The following is a 25755-nucleotide window of genomic DNA, read 5'->3' as shown; positions in this document are numbered from 1 at the left end:
TAAACTCCATTTCCCAATAAAGCTGATCTGACTACGTGGAAATAAGGAAGTTGTTTCTTTATTCCCTTTTAGGGCGTGGAGTCCACTCGTGTGTACTTTCCTGAGGCAGAGTGGTACGAGTATGACACGGTAAGGAAATGCAGGGATATTATGGGATGTTACATCATTTTCTAAATGGGAACGGGATGGAATAGGATTGTCAGCCCTGCTTTGGGGACAGAGACCTGACTTTGGGGTCACTTGGGAGACGAGGGATGCAGGGTGGTGGGATAAACCCAAGAACTGGTGCCTCAAGACAGGGCTCAGATTATGACATTAAATCAGAGTGATATGCAATTATTTTATTTTACTTGCCCACTAGCCCATAGATATTTACATAACTTAAGCTTTTTTAATAAGGAACAATTTGATGCAACTCAGGACTTAAGAAAACACTCCCAGCAGTGTGTAATACAAAATTCCTGCTCTCTTTTCAATCTCTGTCCATCAGGGTGAACCAATGCAACTGAAGAAAGTGTGGCACAATATACCAACCCCAGCAGACAGGATAGGGCTGCACCTGAGAGGAGGATACATTTTCCCTACTCAGAAACCAAACACCACCACAGTGGAAAGGTAGGAGCCCAAATGCAACACTTCCAACTTTTTTTTTCCCCCCATAATGGGGCTGAGGACTTCTAGGCTACAAATAAAAGCAGCCCGTTGTATTTAGGATTTTCACCTTGAAATGTGGGAATAGCTGTGAGCCAAACCTCACTTCCACACCTTTAGTGATGAATTATTTGTATGGAAATGTGTAAACTCACCGGGTACTTTAATCCATTTGCATGAAAATTAAAGGAAACCGAGGATTAAACTTAATTGGGGCGGTTCTCCAAGGATTGTGACCCTGTTGGGTGTTTCACTCTTGCATGAAGATGGGGGATGCACTGAGAGTGTTCAGATGTTTGTTGCACACACAAATCTCTCTTTCCACAGCCGCAAGAATCCGATGGGACTCATCATTGCCCTGGATGTCAACGGTGAAGCTTCTGGGGATTTGTTCTGGGATGATGGAGAATCTACAGGTGAGCAGTGAAATAGATGTGGTTAACAAAGATCTGATGTGCTCAGACTTCGATGTTCCTGCTGGAAAAGAAGGCCTTGCAACACACTGCTGCTACTTGCCCACAAATCAAATGGTTTCCATCACTCTGAAGCAGAAAACTGTGGCTGTTATTAATGTAAGGTTGGAGTAATGATTTAATTCGACAGAAGTACAGAAAAAGACACAAGGCTCTATCTGAGGTCAAACCTCTGGTTTTCAGCAGAAATCTTTAGATTGTCAGGAGGGGACAGGACGGATTTTCCCATGGGATTTAGGCAAACCACTGCCCATCCAGGGAGGTCCCTGAACATCAATATTGGAAAACCTTGTACATTCCTCTTGTACAGCTCCTTATCCTTGTGGCCTGTGCCAATTGTATCTCCCAGGAAAACCCCCCAGCCTCTGCTTTTTGGAATTTAGCAAAGCTGGGGCTGCTTTTAAGACATGGAGCAGTGCTTCAGCTGATGATTGCTGCCATAAATCCAGCAGGCCTTGGGTGGCTGCTGGGCATGGGGGTGGCAGCTCCACCTGCTCCTCTGGCCTGAAATAACAAAGCCATCGCCGCCCTCCCTGCTGCTGCCAAACAAAGCAATAAAACATTTCATCACTTCATGGCCTGCCCAAAACTCACAGGTTGCACTCTTACAGGGGAACCATTTGCCATTTGCTTGTGGTGGCAGGATTTGTCTTTTCTTATGTAGGAAAAAAAAGTAACTTTGATCACACTTTGTATTTCTTTTTTCTGGTCATGAGTTATTTCCTCTCTTATGGTTCCATGGCATTTCTCATTATTACTATCATCATCACCATTATTTTTGTATGAAGAATCCTTATTTAGGTTATGTTAAAGGATTAGCTTTGATCAAAACTTTTATGTTTAAGACAAACTAAGAAAAAATAACAATAGAATAAAAAAAAGCCCACTACATTTTAGAAGAGCTGCTTTCAATGAATTTTTGTGGAAAAAATTAGGTCTCCTGGGAGACTGGCCAAAGGAAAAGGGATATTTCAGTTCCTCAAAGAAACAGCAGTAAATATTTGAGTTGCTTAGTGCAGCTTTGAATGCAGTCCTGATAATTAACAGTTAATTGGTCTCTAGCAGTGGCACTGCCCTACTTCAATTTTATTCTTTCCTGCACTCCAGCTGTAACTTCTTTCTTTACCTTTTAGGTACAATTGACAACAAAGCCTACATTTACTATGAGTTCAAAGTTTCCAACGTAAGTATTTGATTTTAATTTCTGATTTTTATCCAGCATCTTTTAAGAGCATTCTTTTCCCTCTTTATTCTCCTGTAAGATTTGCTGGAAAACAAAACATTTGCCAAAGCCAAGAGGAATCATGCTCAAAATACTCCATTTAACTGGGTGAAATCTGTTGTGCTTCTTTCTCCTAGTTAATAGAACTATCTAAATAACTCCTATTTCCTTCCACGTAATAAACTCATCAGCAATATTCACTGAACAAGAGAACTCTAAAGGGCAAGAGGCTTTTATAACAGAGTCAAAAAGGAGAAGCATGAAGTGCTTGTGATTCTCAAAATAGTGGCACTGTAAAAAATAGATATATTTTTATTCTGTGAAAATACAGCAGAATGTGTCCAAAGAGTGAGGGAGACCCACAGTTTGCCTGAACCCCCAGAAACTGCTCTGGGATTAAATTTTATTGTGTTATTCCCAGGTGAAAGTGCCTTTGCAGGGTTCAGGGAGGTCAGGGTGGAGTCCTGAGAGTGTTTCTATCTAATATTGACAGGAACTATCACCAAACAAGGATTGCCAACAGCATGGTAACATATTATTTGTACAATGATAATAATAATAACATTAATATTGGGTAAAGGTATTCATTCCTTTGCCATGATGGAAGAGCATAAACTGAGAGAATGCAGAGGAACACGAGTGGAGCACATGCATTAGTAATTTTTTGAATCACAACTAATCAAAGAATCATTTGTAGATAAGACACCCCAGTTGCTGTTGGAGTTTGAAACCCCAGCAGCCAAATCATGACTTGGCTGTGATGCCATTTGAATTAACAATTAACCTCAGCCTTCCCTGGGAGGGCAATAAGGAAGTTCCACACACGTGTCACAGCCGTGGTGCTCTTCCTCTGCTTGGACTCTTCATCTGAACAATAACTCATGGCAAGGGGAATTTTATATCAGGAGAAGTGAGCACCTTGGGATGCTGGAACCCAGCGAGTCTGGAGCTCATCTGCCCTGCCACAGACCCACCCCAGCCTTTCTTTACCTCCCAAGCACGGGAAAAAAGCTGAAACACCACTCTGAAGATTAGTTTGTACCTGGCAGAAAAGCTTTTTTGTGATAACAACTAGCAGAGCAATAATTAATATGTGTGGGAAAAGATATTGGTTTATTTATGCTACAATATAAAAATCTTCATAGAAAAAAAATGTTAAATCAGGAGGACTTTTGGCAGATTTTTAAAAGAAGAAAATGACCACTGTGTTATTTTTCAGAATGCTCTACAAATGACTGCTACACACAGCAATTATGCTGATCCAAACAACCTGAAATTTGAGGAAATCAAGATTTTGGGATTGTCCCAGGAAATAGAATCAGTTTCTGTGTCTCAGAACAATGTTGTGCAGGGTTATACCCCTAATATCACCTACAGTCACGCCACAAAGGTAAAGCAATAACAGGGAAATGGAAAGTAAACATGTTTAAAATTGCATCAACTTTATTTTATACATTGCAAAGGACAGTACTCGGTGCCAATGTTGTTTCAGTGAAATACAATGTGAATTTTATTACAGAATAAAACTGCAATTGCACTCAACTCTGCTGCATAAAAGTGCATCTCAGTTATGCTTGCAGTGCAGCAGACAGCTTATTTCATGTATTTATTCCTCTTTGCTTCCAAGGAAGCTGTGGCATCAACTCCATATTTTTAGAGTCTTAATTCTTCAGATTTTATCTGTAAAAATATCAGTTGTGTGTCTTTGTGAAAGTGAGACTTTATCAAATCTTACAGAATCAATTTTGTGAATTTTCAGTTTTTAACTCTATTACTCCTAAGGACCAGCACCTCCTCTGACTGAAGGAAGGCTGGATGGGATGTGCCATTTAATAACTGGTTATTGTTTCATATTTATAAGGTTGCTGTTATAAAAGGACTTCAGCTTGAACTGGGAAAATCTTACACAATCAGATGGACTCTAACTACGAATATTAATGAAAGATTTGATTGTCATCCCAGCCCTAATGCCACAAAAGAAAAATGTCAACAACTTGGCTGTACCTGGGAAGTAAGTCATTATTTCTCTAAAATAATGAGACAAAAAAAACCTCCAAAAAGTCCAGAATAAAAGGATTTCCTTTGTGGTTGTTACAGAATAAAAGTGGTCTGGGAGATTTGTCAGGTTTAAATAAAATGGGCCTCAGCTGGACTGTTCTGATGGATTTTATTTACCTCAGTAGTTGACAACCACTTAAATTCTACCCCATTGTATCAGGAGTTGAGGAAAAATGAGATATTTTTTGAAAGATGAACAGAAATAATGTTAGAGTTATGAAAAAGCAGAAGAGGATATTCAGCTGCCTCATCTGCCTCAGTGGCACCATGGCCTGCAAGGCTCAGCCCCTTTGTGTCACCTTCGTGTCACCCAGGGACATTTTAAGTCAAATTAACTCCTCTGGATCTCAGTCTGACAGGAAATCCTTGAATTCCACAAAAATCTTGATTCATTTGTAAACTTGTTGATATCTGCATCAAGGAGCTGCTTTAACATGAAGTTCTTTAGCACATGGTTTTATGTATAAATATTATTAGTTATTAATAAAATGTGGGAATTATAATAAATACATGTAATTATATAAATACATGGTTTTATGTATAAATATTATTAGTTATTAATAAAATGTGGGAACAACATGGCCTGGCAGGGCTGAACTTCAGAGGGTGCCTCCAGCTAAATTATTGTCTGTTCTTCTAAACCTAAAATGCCCATTTTGGGCCTTTCCTATAGGAATGAAATCCAAAATTCAGTGCTGGCTGCTCCTACACCAGCACCTGCTGGAGCAGTTGATGAGCTGCTCTGGTTTTGTTGCACTACCAAAAGGATTTTTTGTCATTTTGGACATTTGGAAATGTCAGGAGATCTCAGATGAGTAGGATGTAATTTTCACTGGATATATTAAGGATAATTTGTGTGAATAAAGGCAGTGAAAGATCTGCTCTGATGCTGCCTGAGTATGAAATGGGTTTTGGGCACATCTCCTTGAAGGTGGCCAGAGAGAAATGGGATGAAAAGGGACAAAGTTTAGGAATTCCCACAAGCCAAGATTAAACCATGTTGAGGGATTGATCTGAAGATCTCAGAGATGGAGAAATTAAATCCTCCTTAATTGCAGGAGGATTCAGTTTCCTGACTGCACCATTTGTACAGCCTTCACTGGATGGCTTCATTACACCTGAGCCAGCCTAGAGATTATTCTGTATTATTTCTTTATTCAGGATTCCATTAATTTTCCCCCCAATTCCCCATTTAACACAGACCTGATAAAAACAGGATTCCATGCTCATACCCAATAAAACACCCAGCTGCTTTGCTAACCTGGAACTCCTCTCTGTTTGCACCAGGAGACATCAAACCCAAGCGTTCCCGCCTGCTACTACAGCTCCAACAATCCTTACCTGGTACAGAACATTGAATATTCCTCCACTGGGATTGTGGCCACCCTCGGCTTCGATGACTCCAGGGCCAGGGCTAACGAGGCTTACACTGCCCCCATCAGCACCCTGCGCCTGGAGGTGAAATATCATCTCAACAACATGCTGCAGTTTAAGGTAAAGCCAGCCCAGAATTCCTCAAATGTTTTATTGATGGAAATTCAGAGGGCTTTTTATGGCCAGATTTATATTTCACAGAGAGAAGCAGCCTTGTGTAAGTTTGCTTCTCCTTCTAAGCAATTATTATTGCTCTTAGCTTGCATCTTTTTTTTTTTTGTCCTAGAATCCTAGAGCTCAATTTTACAAAGAAATTACCTGAATCAAAGGTATAATGCCAGTGTATGCTTGTCATGTCAAACAGGAACTTTGAAAGTATTTTGTTAATATGCAGGTAAATTTATCTGCAGGTGCTCTCATGACTCAACAGTTTATTTTTACATCCCCCATTGCACTTCTATTCTAAAAATGTCCATCTAAAATTGTCCACTGTTGTTTAGCTGTAATTTATTGCCCTGTGTTTAACAATATTGAGCTAAGCGGTCAGACATCAAAAACTAACTTCTATCAGCTTTCAAAATACAGAACACCTGAAAAAGAATCCTCAAAGTTGAATAAAAGAAGAACTAGAAAATATTTTATCACGCTTGCAAAGTATAGACACCTATGTACAAAGTATATACACCAAAGTGTATAGACACCTATATTCTAAATATAAGTATATACTTTAAATTCATGTAGGTAATTAGATGAGCCATTCATGATCCAAAACAAATCTTTAAGTTTGGTTGGTTGGGATATTTTTGCCCCCAGCAAAATCCTGTGAAAGGAATGGTTCAAGACCGTGCATCTGAACGAAAATGCCACAGCAGGTGTTTTAAAATCTAGATCAGATTCAGGTTCCAAACGACTGACTTGCTTAAATAAACTGACTTTCTCTTCACAGATCTATGATTATGCAAACCCACGGTACGAGGTGCCCGTGCCCCTGAACCTGCCCAGCTCCCCCTCGAGCTCCAGCCAGGAGCGGCTCTACGACGTCTCGGTCCAGATCAATCCCTTCGGGATCCAAGTGCGCCGCCGGAGCACGGGGACCGTCATGTAAGCCACTGCCACCCTCTGGCATTCTGTGCCACACCTTTTTGGTGGCATTTTTCATGTCAAACCCTCTCTGTGCACGTGTTGGAGTGAAGAGCATGGCGACTCTGAAGGTTGTTCCTTGTGCGCTCCCCAAGTTTCTGGGAGGCAAAAGGATTTTCTGCGGTTCCTAAAATATTCCTTAAGTGACCACAGCACTCATTTAGGATTGGCCTGAGCACAGCTCATTAAGGATTGGCCATTTGGGTCAGTTTTGGGGAATGGTTAGAGTGGGGGTGCCAGTTGTGGGTTTTTCTGGGTCTGGATTGAAGACACTTGAGACAGTAATTCATGTTCAGACTCAGGTGTTCATTATTTCTTATCAGTAAAACAGTCTCACTGCTGTCAGTTCAGCAGCTTTTCATTAGAAGGCACAAAATGCCCAACAATCTCTTGTTCCAAGGTCTTTTAGGACTAAACTCTCCAATTAAGAGCTGACACCTGAATTATTTTCCCTTTAAACCCAATAACTGATCCCACAGAGCTGCAATGGGGACTTTTCCACCCAATTACAAAATGCCCCCAAACCCATGGAGAAGGAGGAAGAAGAAGGTGAAGAAGAAACCCAGGACCACACCCTGTGCCCTCCACCTTGCTTCCATCCACAACTAAAAACCCCAAACCCTCAATTTCTCACCCAGTGACACACCTGCACTGCTCTCTATAATCTATTTCACACTTTTGTGGGTTCCAGTCTATCTTGAAGTCTGGGAAACTTTCTCCATGAATGAGGGTCAGAGTCAGTGCTGCCCTAGGGGTCAGGGCACCCCAGAGCAGACAGAGAAATATTCCCAGTTTCCACAGGTTAGGGAAAAAATAGAAGGAAGTGGTGTCCCAACTAACTTGAGATGGGTTTTGGTAACACAAGAGATGAGTCTGACAGGAGCTTCATTTTTCCTTGATGAAGTCAGAGTTAGAAAACAGAGAACAGTTGAGTGTGTTCAGTTTTTTCATTCAAAAAACCAATTTTATTTAATTTTTTAAGTACTCAAAATTTAATTGTGAGTTGAGTTCCCTTTGCCAATGAGAATAAGAGTTCAACCTGCTCCTGAAGCTCCTGGAGCACTGAAATTCTCTGCCAGAGCCCACCAGGCTACAGTTTGATTTCTAACTGGAAAGCTGCTGATTTATAATAAATGTGACCTTCCAGTGCAATCTGCACAGAAAGCTCAGTGAGCTGTAAAAAGCACTTTGTTTACTATATTCCATGTGGCTCCAGTGCTCTGTCTGGGAGGAAAACAGGATTGCAGTGTCCTGAAACGCATTTTCTCTCTAAATTTCCAAAATACGGCACAACTTTCTGCGCACGATGCCTGTGTGCTATTTCTCTCTCAGAGATGCAGAGGATTTGGTGTCCCTAAACTCTCCAGCAGTTCTTACACACCCCCATTTCATGTCCTTTAAGTTTTTTTTTTATAACCTCAACAGTTTCAGTCCACTTCTACTGAAGAGCAAGATCTCCAGAGAAAAAGAGTGGCTCAAAAGGAATTGCCTGCCAGACACACAGCCCTGAGGACGCTCTATTCTAATTTTCCCTTTCCTCTTCCCACTTCAGCTGGAATTCAGGCCTGCCCACCTTCACCTTCAGTGACATGTTCATCCAGATTTCCACCCGCCTGGCATCCCAGTACATCTACGGGTTCGGAGAGACGGAGCACCCCACCTTCCGCCACAACATGGACTGGAACACCTGGGGAATGTTCACCAGGGACCAGCCTCCAGCTGTAAGTGGGCAAAGAAGGAGAAAATGTGATTTCTGAGCCAAGGAGTGCAGAAATGTTCAGCACGACTGTCAAATCCAATGGATGTCTGCTGGAATTGGGCATTGGCTCTGGGCATATTTACCAGTTTGCAATTTAGATGGTGTCTCCATGGCAAAGGTCATTTGTAAACCCATTATTTGGGACCTGCAGGAACAATGTGAGGAGCTCAGGCCCTCAGTCAGATGTTGGAAGATGACAGATGGCTTAGGAGTAGCAGCACGTTCCTCCTTTTTTAATTCTTCTCTGCTCATTGTTTTGAAAATTAGACGTGAGTCAGAACGATTCCTATTGCTTGGGGATTAATTTAATACTTGCACAGGTAAAGCAGAAATCTTATCTCTGTTTATTTGTCTTATTTCCTACAAGATAGCAAATTTCCAATGATCAGGGAATGGCCAATGAAATAGCAACAGCTAATTATAGCTCTGACTTCCAGTTCAGGCTGGAACACACCTTGAGAAAATTAAATATAATGTCACCAGCACCTCCTGAGCACGCAGACACCTGGTTCTGTTTGCAAAGAAGGGAAAGTTTTGTCCTGAGGAAGCCCCTTCTCATTAGTGAAATTTAAATTCAACAATACCTTGGCGTTCCTTCCTGCCTGAGCAGTCTTGACAAGCCTGACAAATTGTGAAGCTCCACGTGACCTTCTGCAGGTCTGTTTTGAGGTTAGGCAGGGTTTAGGTGATTAAATTTAAAGTTTATTTGCCATGTTTGGCAACTGTCTCACATTTTATTAAATTTATTATTAAATGTTAAAGAGCAAATGTTTGCAATGTTGGCTTCGTAGCATTGACTAAGTACAGTAAAATGTATTTTGTTTTATTTGCAGTACAAGTTGAATTCCTATGGTTTTCATCCATTTTATATGGCTCTTGAAGAAGATGGCAATGCCCACGGAGTTCTCTTGCTTAACAGCAATGCGATGGGTAAGAAAACCTTCATTTCATCTCATGAAATCATGGAATGGTCTGGCTTGGAAGGGACATTAAAGCTCATGCTGTTCCACCCCCCTGCAGGGACACCTTCCACTGTCCCTGGTGCTCCAAGCCTTGTCCAACCTGGCCTTGGGCACTTCCAGGGATCCAGGGGCAGCCACAGCCTCTCTGGGCAACCTCAGGGCCTCACCCCCCTCACAGGGAACAATTTCTTCCCAATATCCCACCTAAGCCCCCTCTCTGTCAGTTGGAAGCCACCCCCCCTTTTCTGGTCCTTTGTCAATTGTTTCTCTCCCTCCTCCTCCGCGCGCTCCATTTTTGCAGTCAGCCTTTTGCACCAGCAGCAAATCCAGGCCCCCTTTCCTCACTTCCTTCCCTCCACTTCCAGACGTGACCTTCCAGCCCACCCCTGCCCTGACCTACCGCACCATCGGAGGAATCCTCGACTTCTACGTGGTCCTGGGCCCCACCCCCGAGCTCGTGGTCCAGGAGTACACCGAGGTAGGAGCCCGACTGCGGCTGGGCTTTGGTGGGCCGGGTTGGTTTCTCTTCCCCCTCCTCACCACGAGCCTCCTTTCCTCTTTTCAGCTGATTGGGCGCCCAGTCATGCCACCCTACTGGTCCCTGGGGTTCCAGCTGTGCCGCTACGGCTACGCCAACGACTCGGAGGTCGCCCAGCTCGTGGAGGGAATGAAGGCGGCTCAGATTCCCCACGTACGTTGGGAGCAAACAACATTTGAGATTTGGCTTTGTAGCACTGACTAAATCCATTTAAACTCTAGAGCAGTAACCCACCAAAAACACCCCTGCTGCGGTAGAGAAGAGCAAGTTTTGTGTCACGGACTCCGGGCTGTGTTAAAAGCTGTTTAATTTTCTGAATTATTCACACCAAAGAATGCCAGGAAGGAGCAGTGATTGAGAAAAACCAGCAGGGAGAAAAATGAAGCAGCATAATTTCATTGCCATAATGCTCTGTGTCAAGTCAGCTGTGATTTGGCCCAGGTTGTTGTTGGGGTAGTAGGAATAGCACCTAGACCTAACAAAATTATGCTATAAATGGAATGTGGATTCATTTTAAATATAATAATATCAATGTTTCAATAGAGAACAGCTATTCCCGTTGTTTCCTTATAGCTATGGAAATACAGGTGCAGTTTCTGTGTACATATGTACAGACAAATCAATTTTTTTCTGTATTTTGTATCAATTTCTCCCCTCAATTTAGATGCAGCAGTGAAAGGTTTATTTTGCTCATAGTTTGTGTAATATTCATTAACATCTGCAGCATTAAGTTACCACTGCTTCAAATTTTACACATCAAAAGTTCCATATTTTATTTATTTTGGACAATTTTCAATATTTGGCAAAAAAGAGGAGAAAATAATTTAAAATTAATTGGGTTTTTTTTCTAATTTCAGGATGTCCAATATGTAGATATTGACTACATGGAAAGGAACCTGGACTTCACCCTTTCCCCACGTTTTGCTGGATTACCGGCTCTGGTCAACAAAATCAAAGCGGAAGGAATGAGATTTATCATTATCCTGGTCAGTCTGCAATATTGTTTTTAAATTCCAATACAGCATCACAAAATGAAGAAGATATTCAATGTGAGTTTTGAGCCTAAGGGTAAAAGTGTTTCTGTTTGTAGGATCCAGCCATTTCTGGGAATGAAACCGATTATCCTGCCTTCACCAGAGGTGTGGCTGATGATATCTTTGTGCAGTGGCCTGATACCAAAGAAATCATGTATTCCAAGGTACTGTCCAGGGATGAGTATTTAACTTTGTGTTGTTGAAGTTTGTGTTTAGTGTGGCTTGATTATTTAAAATCTTCTTTGTCCCGTTAGGTCTGGTCGTTTCTTCCCAATGTCCAAATCAATGAGTCACTGCCTCATGAAGACCAAGTAGAGGTAAATACGTGGTTTGGTTCTGGGCTCAAATATAGACATGAATCAATTAAAATAGCAGCAAAATCATTGATAAATCTCATGGCAGGAATAAAGTGCAGAAACTGGTTAAGCCTTCCTAAAAGCCAAAAATCTTGGCGACCAAGCAATTATTTTTTGTCATCTTTTAATTTATTTTTTTTTTTTTAATTCCAGACTTTTAACTATGGAATGCCTTCAGTCCCCTCATCTGTCTTGTTTTCCTTCTATTTTTACAGAACTACGTGTCCCATTGTGCTTTCCCAGACTTCTTCCGCAATTCCACGTTGGAGTGGTACAAGAGGGAAATCCTGGAGGTCTACAACAATCCCGACCCCTCAAAAAGCCTCAAGTTTGATGGGCTGTGGACTGTAAGTGTGGAAATGCATCTGATTTCTGGGTTGTTTTTCTCTGCCCCACACTGGTGAAGAGGGCCCCAGTTCCTGATTCTCAGTATCTGCACTGCTCTGGCAGAATTATCCAGTGTAAAATTCCCATTAAGGAAATGTTGGACTTACAGATCTTGGAGGTTGTTCCCTTGAAACAAAGAATTGCTGAATTACAGAATAGTCTGGGCTGGAAGAGATCTTAAAAATCTTCTATTCCTGCTCCCTGCCATGTGCAGGGACACCTTCCACCGTCCCAGGCTGCTCCAACCCCAATGTCCAGCCTGGCCTTGGACACTTCCAGGGATCCAGGGGCAGCCACAGCTGCTCTGGGCACCCTGCCTGCCCACCCTCCCAGGGAACAATTCCTTCCCAATACCCCCCCTAATCTCTCCCTCCTTCAGCTCAAAACCATCTCCCTTTTCCTGTCACTCCATGCCCTCATGGAAAGTCCTTTCCCTGCCTTTTTATGGAACATGGGATTTCCAGCTGAGGCTCCTGAGGAGCCCTGCAACACTGCTTGTGTGTAATTCAGGATTTATGGTGTTCTGTAGCCAACTAAGGGGTTTCACTCTGTGTTTTTAGGACATGAATGAACCAGCAGCTTTTATGAATGGCGCCATGGGTGGCTGCAGGAACGAGCTCCTAAATTATCCCCCCTACATGCCTCGTAAGTCTGATTCTTCCTTACAAGAGTTTCGGGTTTTTCTGGTTCCTACATAAATTCTTATCTGCTATTTGGGCATAAAAGCTGAAATCAAGATGGATTTATAAACCCACAGTTCCTCACTGAACGTGGCCCCCCTTTATTCCTGAGATTTGGGCACACTGCAAGCCTGGGTATTTCAGCAGGAGCTGTGCAGCACTTTGCAAAAAAAAAAGTTCTTTCCAGCTCCTCACTGCATATGGATTTAGGTCCCTATTTTGTGTCTAAGTGCTTTGCTTGAGGCATGCCAGAGAATTGAGCTCTCTGTTTTTGCACTTTTCTCAGATGAATAATGCAATTAATTAAATATTTAGAAAATATCCATGTGTCTCCTCTCATTGCCATTTATGTGAGCAGTCAAATGCTTGAAATGCTTCGCTTTCTTAGCTCTGCCTTCCTGAAGTACTGGTGTAAAGTAGTACTAATTAGGAATTATTTATTAATGGTTTATTAGCATACTCTCACTGCTTACTGTTGTATTCAGGTTTCATGAGTGGTTTCTCAAGAATTTCCAGGAAATTAATATTCAGATACACAGATCATCCCCCCACCACATCTGGTTTTCTGTTTATGTGATTAGTGTGGCAGTCTTCAAAAAGATTTGAAATATTTTCTGATATACTCTGTTTATTCTTTGAGCCTCTGTAGTAAGAGCATCTGTAACTGAACTATTAAAACATTCACAGGCTCAGATACCTGCATAGGAATACTGGAGATATTCCAATTTGAAAATGCTATTTTTATAATTATTAATAAATAAGTGACAGCATAAAGAGACTGAATGCCTAACAGATTATGAAAATTAAGAAAAAGTAACTCAAAGGATTAATACATGAATATTAATAATAATAAAAAATGTGTTTCTTCCCTTTGCACAAGATTTGGGACACATGTCAGTAGGATTAATCTACAAAACTCCCTGCATGGAAGGTCTGCACTACCTGCCAGATGGGAGCCCAGCCAGACACTACGATGTCCACAGCCTTTACGGATGGTCCCAAGCCAGACCCAGCCTGCTGTAAGTGCTCTGCATGCTCCCTGCTGCCTCCAGGGTGTGTTCTGATGCCTCCAGGAGCTGGAACAGAGGCTGGATGGGGTTCAGAGGAACTAAGTGGGTGTTTACTGAAGTGCCTTCAAAGGCCACACCCTGGCAGGACCGGAGCCACAGTCCTGGCTCTGCACTGATGGCTCCAAGATGGGAGAAAAAGAGGATTTGGTCACGAGATCTCACATTTTTATAAGTTTTAGTCCATTTGCATACAGGAGTTAACTCAGATTATGAAGTTTCATCCTCCTTGCTTGCTTGCCCGTCCTCCTCTTCTCACGTTGTTCATTCAGGCTTTGGGCCTGAAGTCTGAACAGCTCCAGGTGCTGTTGGGAGCTGCATTTTCCCTTTCTTATTCCTGTTATCCCAAAGTCACTCAGTGCTGCTGATGGGCTCAGGTCCCTCTTGGCTCTCTCAGAAACGAGGAAGCTCCAGAAGTTTCTCACCTGAGCCACCCCTGCCAAGACCTTGTTGAGCACAGCCAGTGGAGTGGACAAGAATTTGATAGGAAAAGGAATATCACCATCGTTCCTGGGCTTTAAATATGAACTGTTTTCCTCTGTTTTGTGAGGCACTGCAGCAGAAATCACCACAATAAATCTCACAGCTCACACAGATACTCTTACACTGGAAATTTATAGAGAATGTTATCTATAAATATATATATATATATATATATATATACACATATATTTCAGTCCCAAATTTATTTTTGGCAGTAACTGAAGGGGTACTTGTGAAACTGAAGAAATGCAATAATTTATTTTGATACTAAACCACCCAAACAGAAAGATTATTTGCACAAAAGACTGTAACTGAGAAATGAACATCAGTATTTTATGTAACCTGGTGTCACTTCAGTCCTCCATCCATTAGACACAGGAACTCTGGGATATTGCCTGGATGCTGTTCTTTTGTAATGAGGTTTTTGCATAGCCAGAGTCCCTGTTGGTGAATACAGGAACTGTTTGGAGGTAAATGCAGCATTTGTGACCTGAATAATTGTTTTTCATGGATAGAGTTATGGAGCTGCAGGCCTGAGGCTCCAGCACTCAGGTCCTGCTCATCCCTGAGCAGTTCTACATGTGACATTTGCTGTCTTCACTTCTGAAATTTTGGCTGCCACCTCCAAAGCATTATTGACACAGGGAAAGCAAGCACAGAATTAAAGTGTTGGACAATATGTTACAAAGGAATAAAGGATGCTAGAAAAGTTGCTGTTTAGAGGAAATAATTGTGGCACATTAGTCTGGTTTAATTGCTGCGGTAATTTAAGTGTATCTTTGCTGTAATTATGGTGTCAAATAGAATAGACAAATCCTATAGAAAAATAAGCAAATAGTGCCTTATTGAAGCAGCAGTTCAGGCAATTATGGGGCTCTCACGTTGGAGAGCAGTGGGATTTAATCAGGGTGATTTTCTGACTAATATTCATATTGATATCCTGTCACCTTGGTCTTTCAGAAGGGACTAAAAATCCCTGACTCTTTTTTCTTTTTACTTCAGCACCTTTTAGTCAACTAAAGTTATGCTGAGAGGTACAGTGTTCCTGCTACCTCTGTTTTCACTCTTGTGAGCCTTTTGGTTTGATTTTTGCTAAATTATTTCCAACTGTTGCTTCAAGGGCATGCCCTCATACACATTGTGGAGCACCTAGAAAATGGGCTTAGAAAACTTTTGCCACATTCCTATTTCCTCACAGAGGAGTTATCCTGAGCTGGAAAACTCCTTTTAATCTCTCATGTTTGCCAGTTCTCCTTGCAGCTGCAGGTTGGCCAGCTTTGCTGGGATTGTCTGGATCATGCTGAATTGCCATAAAAAGCACGGAAGGGACTGGATGTACAAGATGCAGCCCTTCAGTAGGATAAAACAAACCCCATTATTTATTTTCAGAGGCTCTTCTGCAGGGAATTCTGGCTCAGGGTTTCTCCTGTAGGCTGACTCTGTGCCTGTTCCCAACGCAGGGCTCTGCAAGGCGCCACCCAGGAGCGCGGGATCGTCATCAGCCGCTCCACCTTCCCCAGCAGCGGGAGATGGGTGGGCCACTGGCTGGGGGACAACACGGCAGCCTGGGACCAGATGCACAAATCCATCATTGGTACGTGCCAGGGAAAGGCTCTGCAGGCCTGGCATCGCCCAGTCACCACGTGGGATGGGTTGGGAGGGGCCTTAAAGCCCTAAATCCAGTTCTGACCTGGCAGGGATGCTGTCCACAGGCCAGGCTCCGCCAAGCATTATCCAGCCTGGCTTTGCTTCTCCTCCACCTCCTTGCTTTTTGTATTCCTGGGATTTTTAGCTGAAAAAAAAAATTGTTCAGCAACCAGAATTTGTGGTCAATTCCCTTTTTACTTTTTCTTGTTACTTCCTTCTGTACCAGGTGCTGGGCACTCCTTTAATTCCCTTGGGACAAGGCCTTCCATGCCCTGTGTCCTGCCACTCATTTTTTTTCTTTGCTCCTGTCTGCCCACATCCCATCTCCTTCTGCAGCAGGAAAACACAACACATTAGAGAAATTGTGGGGCTTGGATTTGCTTTTTTCTCTTCTGAATCAGTAGTGTAATAAACACTGTCTATGGAACCACAAAGTAAAAAAAACCCAGAGAGTAACTCCAATTTATTTCTCTTTTCAGGCATGATGGAGTTCAGTCTCTTTGGAATATCTTATGTAAGCTAATGAGTTATTAACTTCTATTTAATTACCGTGATGCTGTACATGATAATACAGTTTTCCATTTGGGTTGTTCTGTAAATTTCAGACAGGAGCTGATATCTGTGGCTTCTTCAAAGACTCCCAGTATGAGTTGTGTGTCCGCTGGATGCAGCTGGGTGCATTTTACCCATTCTCCAGGAATCACAACGAGAAAGGAACACGGGTGAGTTGCAATTTTTTAATAGCTGTTGGCAGCTGGGCCTTTGCAACACACAGGTAAAACCAGCCAGAACAAAGCACAACTGCCCTGGCTCAAAACAAAAACAAACATTCCAAGTAAAATGGAGCAAAACAACACTTTTGGCTCTTTATCAAATGAAAATTGTCATTATTTCTACGCTGGCTCTGCTGTGAGCCTCCCCATCACCTGGGAGGTTCTGTGCCCCCAGAGGAGCTGCTCTGGGATTTGGACACTTGAGGGAAGCCCCCTCTAACTTTGCTTTCACTGAATCAAACTCTGCATATTTTCCCCTCTGTGCCATTTGGATTCCAATGAGCTACAGCAGGGCTGGAATGGAGATTTTATGGCAAACACACTTCAAGAATCGGGACTGACCCCGGTGCTCTCAGCCCTAATTGCCCATAATTATACAGCAAATGAGAAAATGGGGCAGTGTAATGAGAGGCTGGAGTGAGACTCAGGAATTTCTGTGCTCTGCATGTTTGCCACCATCAGATATTGTATTTCTGCTGAAAAGAAAGGGAAATAATTGCCTAAGTGCAGGCTAAAGGAGTGGAGTGGAGAAAGCTGTAAAACAAGATAACTGGGAAAATGAAAAAAAGGGAAACAGCACTTGTGTTGCAGGGAAAGCTTCAGGTCCAGCAGAGTGGAGCCATTTAGATGGCAAATATCTAATGGATTAAAGTCTCCTTTTCAAAGCCAGCTGCTTTATCTCGCAGCACACACCTTCCACGGGCCCTGAACGCCTCCAAAATGCAGATTCAGGGTTATCGTGGGGCCTCCAGTCCTGCCCAATTTGCCAAGGTGTTGTTCCCACATTTAATAAAGACTTGAGGCTCTCCTGACACCAGTCCTTGGTGCCTGGGACTCGTGCTGCCAGCAGAGGGCTGCTGGGTGATGTGCCCTGGGACCTGTCACACCTTGGGGACACTTTGCATTAAACATTTTTACTGTTTCCCCTGGGTTTTTATCAGCCTTCCTCTTTCTAGTTCCCCTCCTGGGGCTGACAGTGACAGCCAGAGTTTTCACTTGCTCCTGAGGTGAAGAATAAACAAACAAAGATGCTCATCTTCAGAAGAGAAATTTCTTTGGTTTGTTCTGCTGAGCTGATTTGTTTTCAGCTTTCTCATGCAGTCCAACCCAGCTTCTCTAACAACACTTTCTTTCAGAGGCAAGATCCTGTTTCCTGGGATAAAAACTTTGAAGACATGTCCAGGCACGTGCTGAACATCAGATACACCCTGCTGCCTTACCTCTACACCTTGCTGCACGACGCCCACGCCCACGGCAGCACCGTGGTCCGCCCCCTTCTCCATGAGTGAGTGCAATTCCCCTGCTCTCCTCGCCAAGAATTCCCATAAAACTCCTCTGGTTGTGACCCTCTAACAACAAGAGCTGTCCCTTTGTTACAGCATTTCCCCCTTCAATTAAAACATACCCAGTCTGGGCTGGGAAAACCGGGGTTTTTTTGCATGTAGCGATTTGCTTTTTACAAAGAAGCTCAGAAAACAGTGGCTGAAATTAAAAAGCCTGTCCCAGTCTGTCCAAGGTTTTATTGCTGTAAATAATAAGCCTGAGACTTTGAGGGTTTGGTTGTCCCAATGTACTGGAAAGCAAAAGCAGAGAAATGGACCCAAACCCCTAAAGCTAAGCCCTAACTTGCATTTCTCTGCTGAGAGTCACGTTGGGATCTTTGTGCAGCCATTAACTGATCTCTGAATTATTAACATCAATAATGAGGCAATAGTAGAAGGAGCAGGTGAAATTACTGACAGAAGGGTCTTCAAGGAGAGAGCTCTCTCTTTGGGAGAGCTCAGCTCTGGCCGTTCATCCTGACAGGTTTGTGGGAGACAGGACCACGTGGGACATCGACGAGCAGTTCCTCTGGGGTCCTGCCCTGCTCATCACCCCCGTGATGAGAGAGGTGAGCTCTTAACCTTATTTATTACTGAAAGTCACTTTAACTCAGCTTCACTTTTTGATTTGAGGTGCCTAAAATTTGTGTGTTTAACCGCAGAACGAGCGGAGTGTGATCGCTTATTTCCCCGATGCCTGCTGGTATGATTACCACACAGTAAGTCATCCTAAAAAAATTGTACTTTAAAACCTGTGTCTTCTGTATTTTCACAGTGCTGAGCATGGCAGGGAGGTGGGAACGCCCTGCCTAATTTGCATTTAATATAAGTTCTTAGAAACATAAAAAGAAATAATAAATTGATGATAATGTATAATAACGTGGCCAGGGTTATGATAAATGAAAAGTTATTACCTTTAGTTTAGACTTCTCTTCACATTTTGTAACCCTCAAATGATACACAGAAGATTTTTGTAATGGAATTCTCTAATGAAGAAAGAAAAAAAACAGGTTTAGTTGCATAATTTTCCGTGAAAATAATAAAATATTTGGAAATAGGAAGAGCAGGATCAAAACTCTCTTCACTAATCACAGGTTTGTGTTTCACCTGCTTGGCCCCTTTGGTTCAGCTGCCATCACCCATGAGCAGGCCAGCCTTTTAGAGACCCAAAATTTCAGGGTTTCTCTTATTGATAGTTACTCCTGCAGTAACAACTCCTAATTAACCTGTCTAGAGAAATATTACATTTGGTTCCGAAAGAAAACCCTGTAAAAATTCATTTTTTTTTTTTTTTTTTGTCCACAGAACTCAGATACTGGCTTTAGGAAACAATTCCAAAATCTATCAGCTCCTTTGGAGCACATCAACCTGCACATCCGAGGTGGATACATCCTGCCTTGGCAAACACCTGCTACTACAACTGCCTACAGGTAGGAAGAAGTGAACATTTTAAATTTAATTTGTCTTTTTGTTGGTTTTTTTTTTTTTTTTTTTTTTTTTTTTTTTTTTTTTTTTTTTTTTTTGTTTTTGTTTATTTTTCCCTAATGGTCTTTAGTAGTATGGGATGGGGAGATGGCGATGGGAGGTCAGCTGGGGGGTTTGTGACTGTTCTGGAAAGGAATTGCCATGTGGGGAATGTGGAATGTGATCAGCTGAGGGAACTGAGAGCAAACTGTGTTTTGCACAGCCGGAAGAACCCGATGGGACTCACGGTGGCCCTGGATGATGCTCAGCTTGCAGCAGGACACCTTTATTGGGATGATGGGGTCCGCATCGGTACGGCCAGCCCTCCTTCCCCCCCTAAAACCCTTCCTGTTTTCCTCTGGGAATGGCTGGATGCTGCTAAGTGAGGCTCCATCCCTGGCCATACTCAAAGCCCAAATTCAAGCAGACAAAGGCAAACCAAGGATGTGAAATGGGGAGAGAGGGAGCAAACTCTGGGGTGTGCGAGGAGGAGCAGAGGGAAGGGCTGGACTTGGCCAAGGCCATTCCTGGGGGACAGATCTGAACTCGCCTTCAGAGGGAAAACTGAAATGAAACCTGCAGAGCAACATTACAGAAGCATGACCCTTCCTGACTGAAGCCACACCACGCTGGGATTTACAGAATTAATGTGTTGTATAAATGAACTCGTGCCCTGGGTCTGGGGAAAGGCAGGTAACAAAGATTCCTCCTCAAACCACAGATCATGTGAGAGCTCGCACTCATTTCCTCAACATGGCTAAAATTAAATTGTCTGCAGATCAGAGACACTGAGCTGGCATTTCTCCTCCCCTCCCAGAGAGCACTAGCCTTGTAAGAACAGTGAATTCCCACCAGGAATGCAGGAAATGTGCCTTGCATGGGCACCTGGAGGGAGTTTGCAGGAGGCTGGAGGTGGATCTGGAGGTGCTTCACACCCTCTGCCAGCACTGGAATCCAGAAAGGATGGAAATTTAGGGAAAGCTGGTGATGAACGGAATTTGGGTGGGGCATCTCCCAGGGTGACACTCCCAGGAGGGTGGGAAGGCAGGAAGGAGCCCCAGTGGCCAGGGACAAGTGACCAGCCCTGCTCTGAGGGCAGGGACAGCTGAATCCCAGCGACGGGGAAACGCCAGCAGCGACCTCAGAGAGGCAGCACCCGTCAGGTGTCACCTGGAATTGTCACCTGGGAATGGAGGGGGATGTGGGAAATGACTCTTCCCTTCTTCAGTGTTTCAAACAAGCATTTCTGTCCTCATCTAAACTCCCCTGATCTCCCTAGTGCTGTTTCTGTGCCTGCTTTTATATCCTACCCCTAAAATGTTCTCCTTTTATCCTCATTTCAGCTTTGTATACACTGAAAGTATTTTATGTCTAATGGCATTCATCTCCTGGAAATGCACAGCTTCTCTTTATTTACATATAAATACATCCCTTGCATTTGTAAGCTGTCTGTGGACAGACATTTTGATAATGTGCTAAATAAGGTGGCCAGCAAAGACATTTTATTCAATTTATTTCATCCTTCCTTTTTCACAGATGCATATGAAGATGGTGTTTACCTGCTGACATCATTTACTGCCAAGCAGGTAATCACATTAGCTCATGTTTATTTAATAGCCACTCCAGGTGATTTTTTTATATTTTTAACTATGGGTATTTTAATCTGGGTCTTCCTAATGTCTGTGTATCCCAACCTTGCATTAAATTGTGCTCACAGATGATTAGGCTACAAGAAAAGTGATTGAATTGTGTTAGGAATGAATTTAGGAGTGAATCTGAAGAGTGTTGTTAAGTACAACTGTCAGATTTCATTTCCATAACAAGTGGAATACCTGGAAATAAATTAGGCTCTAATTACAGGGACTTTTGGCTTAAAAGAAAAGCTCTTTCTGTTGCAGGAGAAAACACACTTTCTTATTTCATTATTTTCCAGTGTGCCACAATGTCTTCTAATTTTGCCCACACTGTTCTTTCTTTTCGTCTAATTCTGTCTTTGTCAAATAAAAGGGTGTTAATTGCTAAGGAAGGGAGTTTGTTTTGCTAACACTCAATATTTGCAGTTGTGAGGAGATTATAAAATAAAAGCACCTTTCCCTGCTCTGACACAAACTTGCTAAGGAAAAGCCTAATTAAAGAGGTCTGGAATCAACCAACAAGGAGGAGCACTCACCCTCTGAGCACCAAATAGAGGGAATTGTGTCACAGCACACCCCAGAGGAATCCAAAATCTGCCTAAAATCCCAGTAACTGAATGAGGGAGTGCTGAGGGAGGGGATGGGGAGGCAGGAGCTGTTCTGGGAGGGCAAAAAGCAGGAGGAGAAGAGCCTGGAGCAGCTCTCCCAGCCCCTGGGAGGTGACACAGGGCAGGGAAGGGGGGATTTGTCCTGCAGCTCTCGCTGCCCCTCCAGGGCTTGAGAATTTCTCATTCTTCACAGCTGAGTGGCAATTAAAGCACAGCAGAGCCCTGGATTTGGCCAGGTTAAAGTGGAGAAAAGCTTTCAGTATCTGAGAAATAAACCACAACTCACAAGTATTCGGAAATAAAAATTGAAAAAAAACCCAAAAAAAAGCCTGGAGTGAGGACAGGAAATGAAAAGCTGGAGTGGACTTGACAGAATTAGAGAGGGTTTGGGTTGGGAGGGACAAATGAAAAACTGGAGTGGACTTGACAGAATTAGAGAGGGGTTGGGTTGGGAGGGGCAAATGAAAAACTGGAGTGGACTTGACAGAATTAGAGAGGGTTGGGTTGGGAGGGGCAAATGAAAAATTGGAGTGGATTTGACAGAATTAGAGAGGGGTTGGGTTGGGAGGGGCAAATGAAAAACTGGAGTGGATTTGACAGAATTAGAGAGGGGTTGGGTTGGGAGGGACATAAAAATCATCCCATGATGATTTTATCCCATGGTGAGTCCATGGCAGGGCCACCTCCCACTGCATTTGCCCCAGCCTCATCCCAAGCTCTGATCTTTGCCTCTCCCTCTTCCTTCCAGAACGTTCTGGACATCACAGTCACACACCACAACTACACGGACCCCAACAACCTGATGTTCACGGAGATCAGGGTGCTGGGGGTGCCCCACAGTGTCACCCAGGTGACAGTGACACAGGACGGGGTGGCAGTGCCATCCAACCACCAGTTTGTCTACAGTGACAACAAGGTCAGGTGCTGCTGGCAGGGGCAAAACCTGCATTTGTGCTCTTCAACCTCTGCAGACTTCAAATATTTGAAATATTTTTACTTACCATATTTTAAAAAAAATTATATTTAGCATATTATTAGCCTTTTAATAATATTTATGTATTGACCAAATTTAAAATATTTTACTTACCATATTTTTTAAAAAATTATATTTAGCATATTAAAATTTTTATTAGCCCTTAAAAAAATTGATGTATTTACCAAATTTAAAATATTTTACCTACCATATTTTAAACATATATATTTAGCATATTATAACTTTTTATAAGTTTTTATAACTTTATTTTATAAGTCTTTAAGTTTTTTTATAACTTTTTATAAGCCTGTTTAAAATATTTATATATTTACCATATTAAAAACACTTTTACTTACCATATTTTAAGTATCTGTATATTTAGCATATTTAAATATTTATATATTTAGTATATTTTAAATATTTATCTATTTACCATTTTAAAATATTTTTATTTACCATATTTTAAAAAAATATATATTTTACTTACCACATTTTAAATGTTTGTACATTTACCATATTTTAAATATTTATATATTTACCAAATTAAAAATATTTTTACTTACCATATTTTAAACATATATATTTAGCATATTTAAAAATTTTATATTGGCCTATTTAAAATATTTATCTATTTACCATATTAATCGTATTTTTCCTTACCATATTTTAAATATCTCTATATTTAGCATATTTAAAATATTAATATATATTTAGTGTATTTTAAAATATTTACCTATTTACCATTTAAAAATATTTTTATTTACCATATTTAAATATATATATATTTGTCATAATAAAATTTTTATATTAGCCTATTTAAAATATTTACTTATTTAACATAGTTAGTATATTTTACTTGCCACATTTTAAATGTCTGTACATTTACCATATTAAAAATATTAATATATTTACCAAGTTAAAAATATTTTTACTTACCATATTTTAAACATATATATTTAGCATATTAAAACTTTTTATAATGGCTTATTTAAAATATTTACTTATTTAGCATATTTACTATATTTTACTTACCATATTTTAAATGTCTGTACATTTACCATATTTAAAATATTTATATATTTGCAAAATTAAAAATATTTTTACTTACCATATTTTAAACATATATATTTAGCATATTTAAAATTTTTATAATAGCCTATTTAAAATATTTATATATTTAGTATATTTTAAATATTTATCTATTTACTATTTAAAATATTTTTATTTACCATATTTATCATTATAAAATTTTTATAGTAACCTATTTAAAATATTTATATATTTACCATAGTTAAAATATTTCTATATTTACCAAATTTAAAATATTTTTACTTACCATATTTTAAACATATATATTTAAAAATTTATATTGGCCTATTTAAAATATTTATATATTTAGCATATTTAAAATATTTTACTTACCATATTTTAAATATTTGTATATTTACCATATATAAAATATTTACCATATTTGTATGTTTACCATATTTAAAATATATGTATTTTTAGTGTATTTGGAATTTTTATATCAGCATATTTAAAATATTTCCTGTATTTAACAATGCATGTCTTTGCCATATGAAAATATAGATTTATTTACCATATTTAAAATAAAGCCCGTTTCAGAAAGAGGCCGAAGCTGCCATCAGGTGATGATTCTTTAATGCCATTTATTGCCACTTCTGGCAGTGGATTTTGTTCCCCAACCTCTCCCTTGCAGCCTGGGAGATGTGACAGGAGGAAAAGCTTCTCCGAGCTTCTGCTCTTGAATTTTGATGGAAAAAAATATCCATGTGCACTGCTGAATTGCAATGTACTCCAAGTTTTTCTCCCTAAAAAAATTCCTTTCTTTTTAAAACCCAAGGAAGCTCAGCTCTGAAAGGTCCTGTGGGTGAAGGAAGGATCAGAGAGTCGTGGTCAGACTCTCCCAAATCTGTGCTGGTTAAACTCTGTTGGAGATACGAACACAAATGTGAATTAATAAAGGAAAATGAATTCTTGCTGTTTCAAATTTCTCCCTGGGCCACAGCGACCACGGAGGACCTTCAGGGCTCAGTTTCTAAATGTGCATTTTGTGTGTTTGACCCCCAGGTGCTGACAATCACCAATCTGCAGCTGAAACTGGGCCAGAGCTACAGCCTGCAGTGGAGCTAGGCGGGAAAATAAAATCAGCCTCCCCTCTGCATTTCCCCTGCTTTAAAACCCATATTTTTAAACCCCCTTTTCCATTCTCAAAGTGCTTTTGTGCCACCTTGGAATGCTTTTTCCCTTCCCAGCACAGCAGCAGGGTCAGTGCACAGCCAGGTGTTTGGTGTGCAAGGCAGCCACCAGCCAGCAGTGCCACTCCAGGACAAAATTCCACTTTCAGAGGGAGAACTGAAGGGAAAACTCTGTTTTTTAGAGTAGAATTCCTGTCTGACTTCACAGCTGATCAGTTTTGTCAAAAAGATGCAGTTGATGTTACCAAAGTGGATTTGAAGCTGTAATTTTCCCCAATATTTAACTTTCATCCTAATTTTAATTATACCCATGTAGGTCATTATTATGGAGAATTTAAGGCCAGATAGAGTAGAAGCAAATGTTTCTGATGACTGATTTATCATGAAATAATGTGTCAAGATGTTGGTCTATAAAATATTCAGATACTTGAAAAAATAATTTGAAGTTGGGGGTGGGAGGGGGGTTGAATGACTTCAGCCAGATTTGTGCTCCCTGTGTTTTAACTTGAAGTTGTAAAATAAAACCTGAAATTTTAAAGTTAATTAATGAATGTTGGTCTCTTATTTCACTGAAGGAAATGTTGTTGTTTTGTGTTTGCCATAATAATAATTCACATTAAAGCTTCTTTTTATCCCAAGAGTGCAGCATATGAACTAAAGAGACTGGGAGAACATATTTACAATTAAATTTGATGGGAATAAGTCCTGCAGGAGGCAGTGGCAATCTCCAGTGACTGCTTTACATTCATTTCAAGGATTGTTCTTTGCTTTGAAATTCTGGGGTACCAAACTCAGTGACCAACCTCTCACAGGTGGATTAATGCAATTATAGGGGGTGAATTAATATTGAGATTTCACTGTGAAATGATGGTGAAGTTGGCAAAGAAAATGCTCATTTAGGAGTAATTTTATCCTTTCTATTTTGACAAAT

General features: G+C 41.1%; 1 protein-coding gene across 1 annotated transcript in view; it reads left to right on the top strand.

The window, feature by feature from the left end:
- SI (sucrase-isomaltase) overlaps nucleotides 1-24759 on the top strand; it is a 43089-nt gene extending 18330 nt beyond the window's left edge. Inside the window, exons 19-47 of the mRNA XM_030227089.2 lie at nucleotides 73-129; nucleotides 491-615; nucleotides 979-1067; nucleotides 2258-2307; nucleotides 3566-3736; nucleotides 4208-4357; nucleotides 5692-5898; nucleotides 6725-6879; nucleotides 8471-8639; nucleotides 9511-9607; nucleotides 10005-10117; nucleotides 10205-10330; nucleotides 11035-11163; nucleotides 11268-11375; nucleotides 11466-11528; nucleotides 11783-11914; nucleotides 12515-12599; nucleotides 13515-13653; nucleotides 15645-15778; nucleotides 16311-16345; nucleotides 16437-16553; nucleotides 17741-17889; nucleotides 18411-18495; nucleotides 18589-18645; nucleotides 19232-19356; nucleotides 19614-19702; nucleotides 20927-20976; nucleotides 22381-22548; nucleotides 24697-24759. Coding sequence (XP_030082949.2) covers nucleotides 73-129; nucleotides 491-615; nucleotides 979-1067; nucleotides 2258-2307; nucleotides 3566-3736; nucleotides 4208-4357; nucleotides 5692-5898; nucleotides 6725-6879; nucleotides 8471-8639; nucleotides 9511-9607; nucleotides 10005-10117; nucleotides 10205-10330; nucleotides 11035-11163; nucleotides 11268-11375; nucleotides 11466-11528; nucleotides 11783-11914; nucleotides 12515-12599; nucleotides 13515-13653; nucleotides 15645-15778; nucleotides 16311-16345; nucleotides 16437-16553; nucleotides 17741-17889; nucleotides 18411-18495; nucleotides 18589-18645; nucleotides 19232-19356; nucleotides 19614-19702; nucleotides 20927-20976; nucleotides 22381-22548; nucleotides 24697-24759 — 3237 coding nt within the window. The remainder of the gene's footprint in view (nucleotides 1-72; nucleotides 130-490; nucleotides 616-978; nucleotides 1068-2257; nucleotides 2308-3565; nucleotides 3737-4207; nucleotides 4358-5691; nucleotides 5899-6724; nucleotides 6880-8470; nucleotides 8640-9510; nucleotides 9608-10004; nucleotides 10118-10204; nucleotides 10331-11034; nucleotides 11164-11267; nucleotides 11376-11465; nucleotides 11529-11782; nucleotides 11915-12514; nucleotides 12600-13514; nucleotides 13654-15644; nucleotides 15779-16310; nucleotides 16346-16436; nucleotides 16554-17740; nucleotides 17890-18410; nucleotides 18496-18588; nucleotides 18646-19231; nucleotides 19357-19613; nucleotides 19703-20926; nucleotides 20977-22380; nucleotides 22549-24696) is intronic.
- Nucleotides 24760-25755: the final 996 nt, after the last annotated feature.

The sequence above is a fragment of the Serinus canaria genome, chromosome 9 (genome assembly GCF_022539315.1).
Source record: "Serinus canaria isolate serCan28SL12 chromosome 9, serCan2020, whole genome shotgun sequence".
NCBI classification, from domain to species: Eukaryota; Metazoa; Chordata; class Aves; order Passeriformes; family Fringillidae; genus Serinus; species Serinus canaria.
This window is presented reverse-complemented; position numbering and strand designations above follow the sequence as displayed.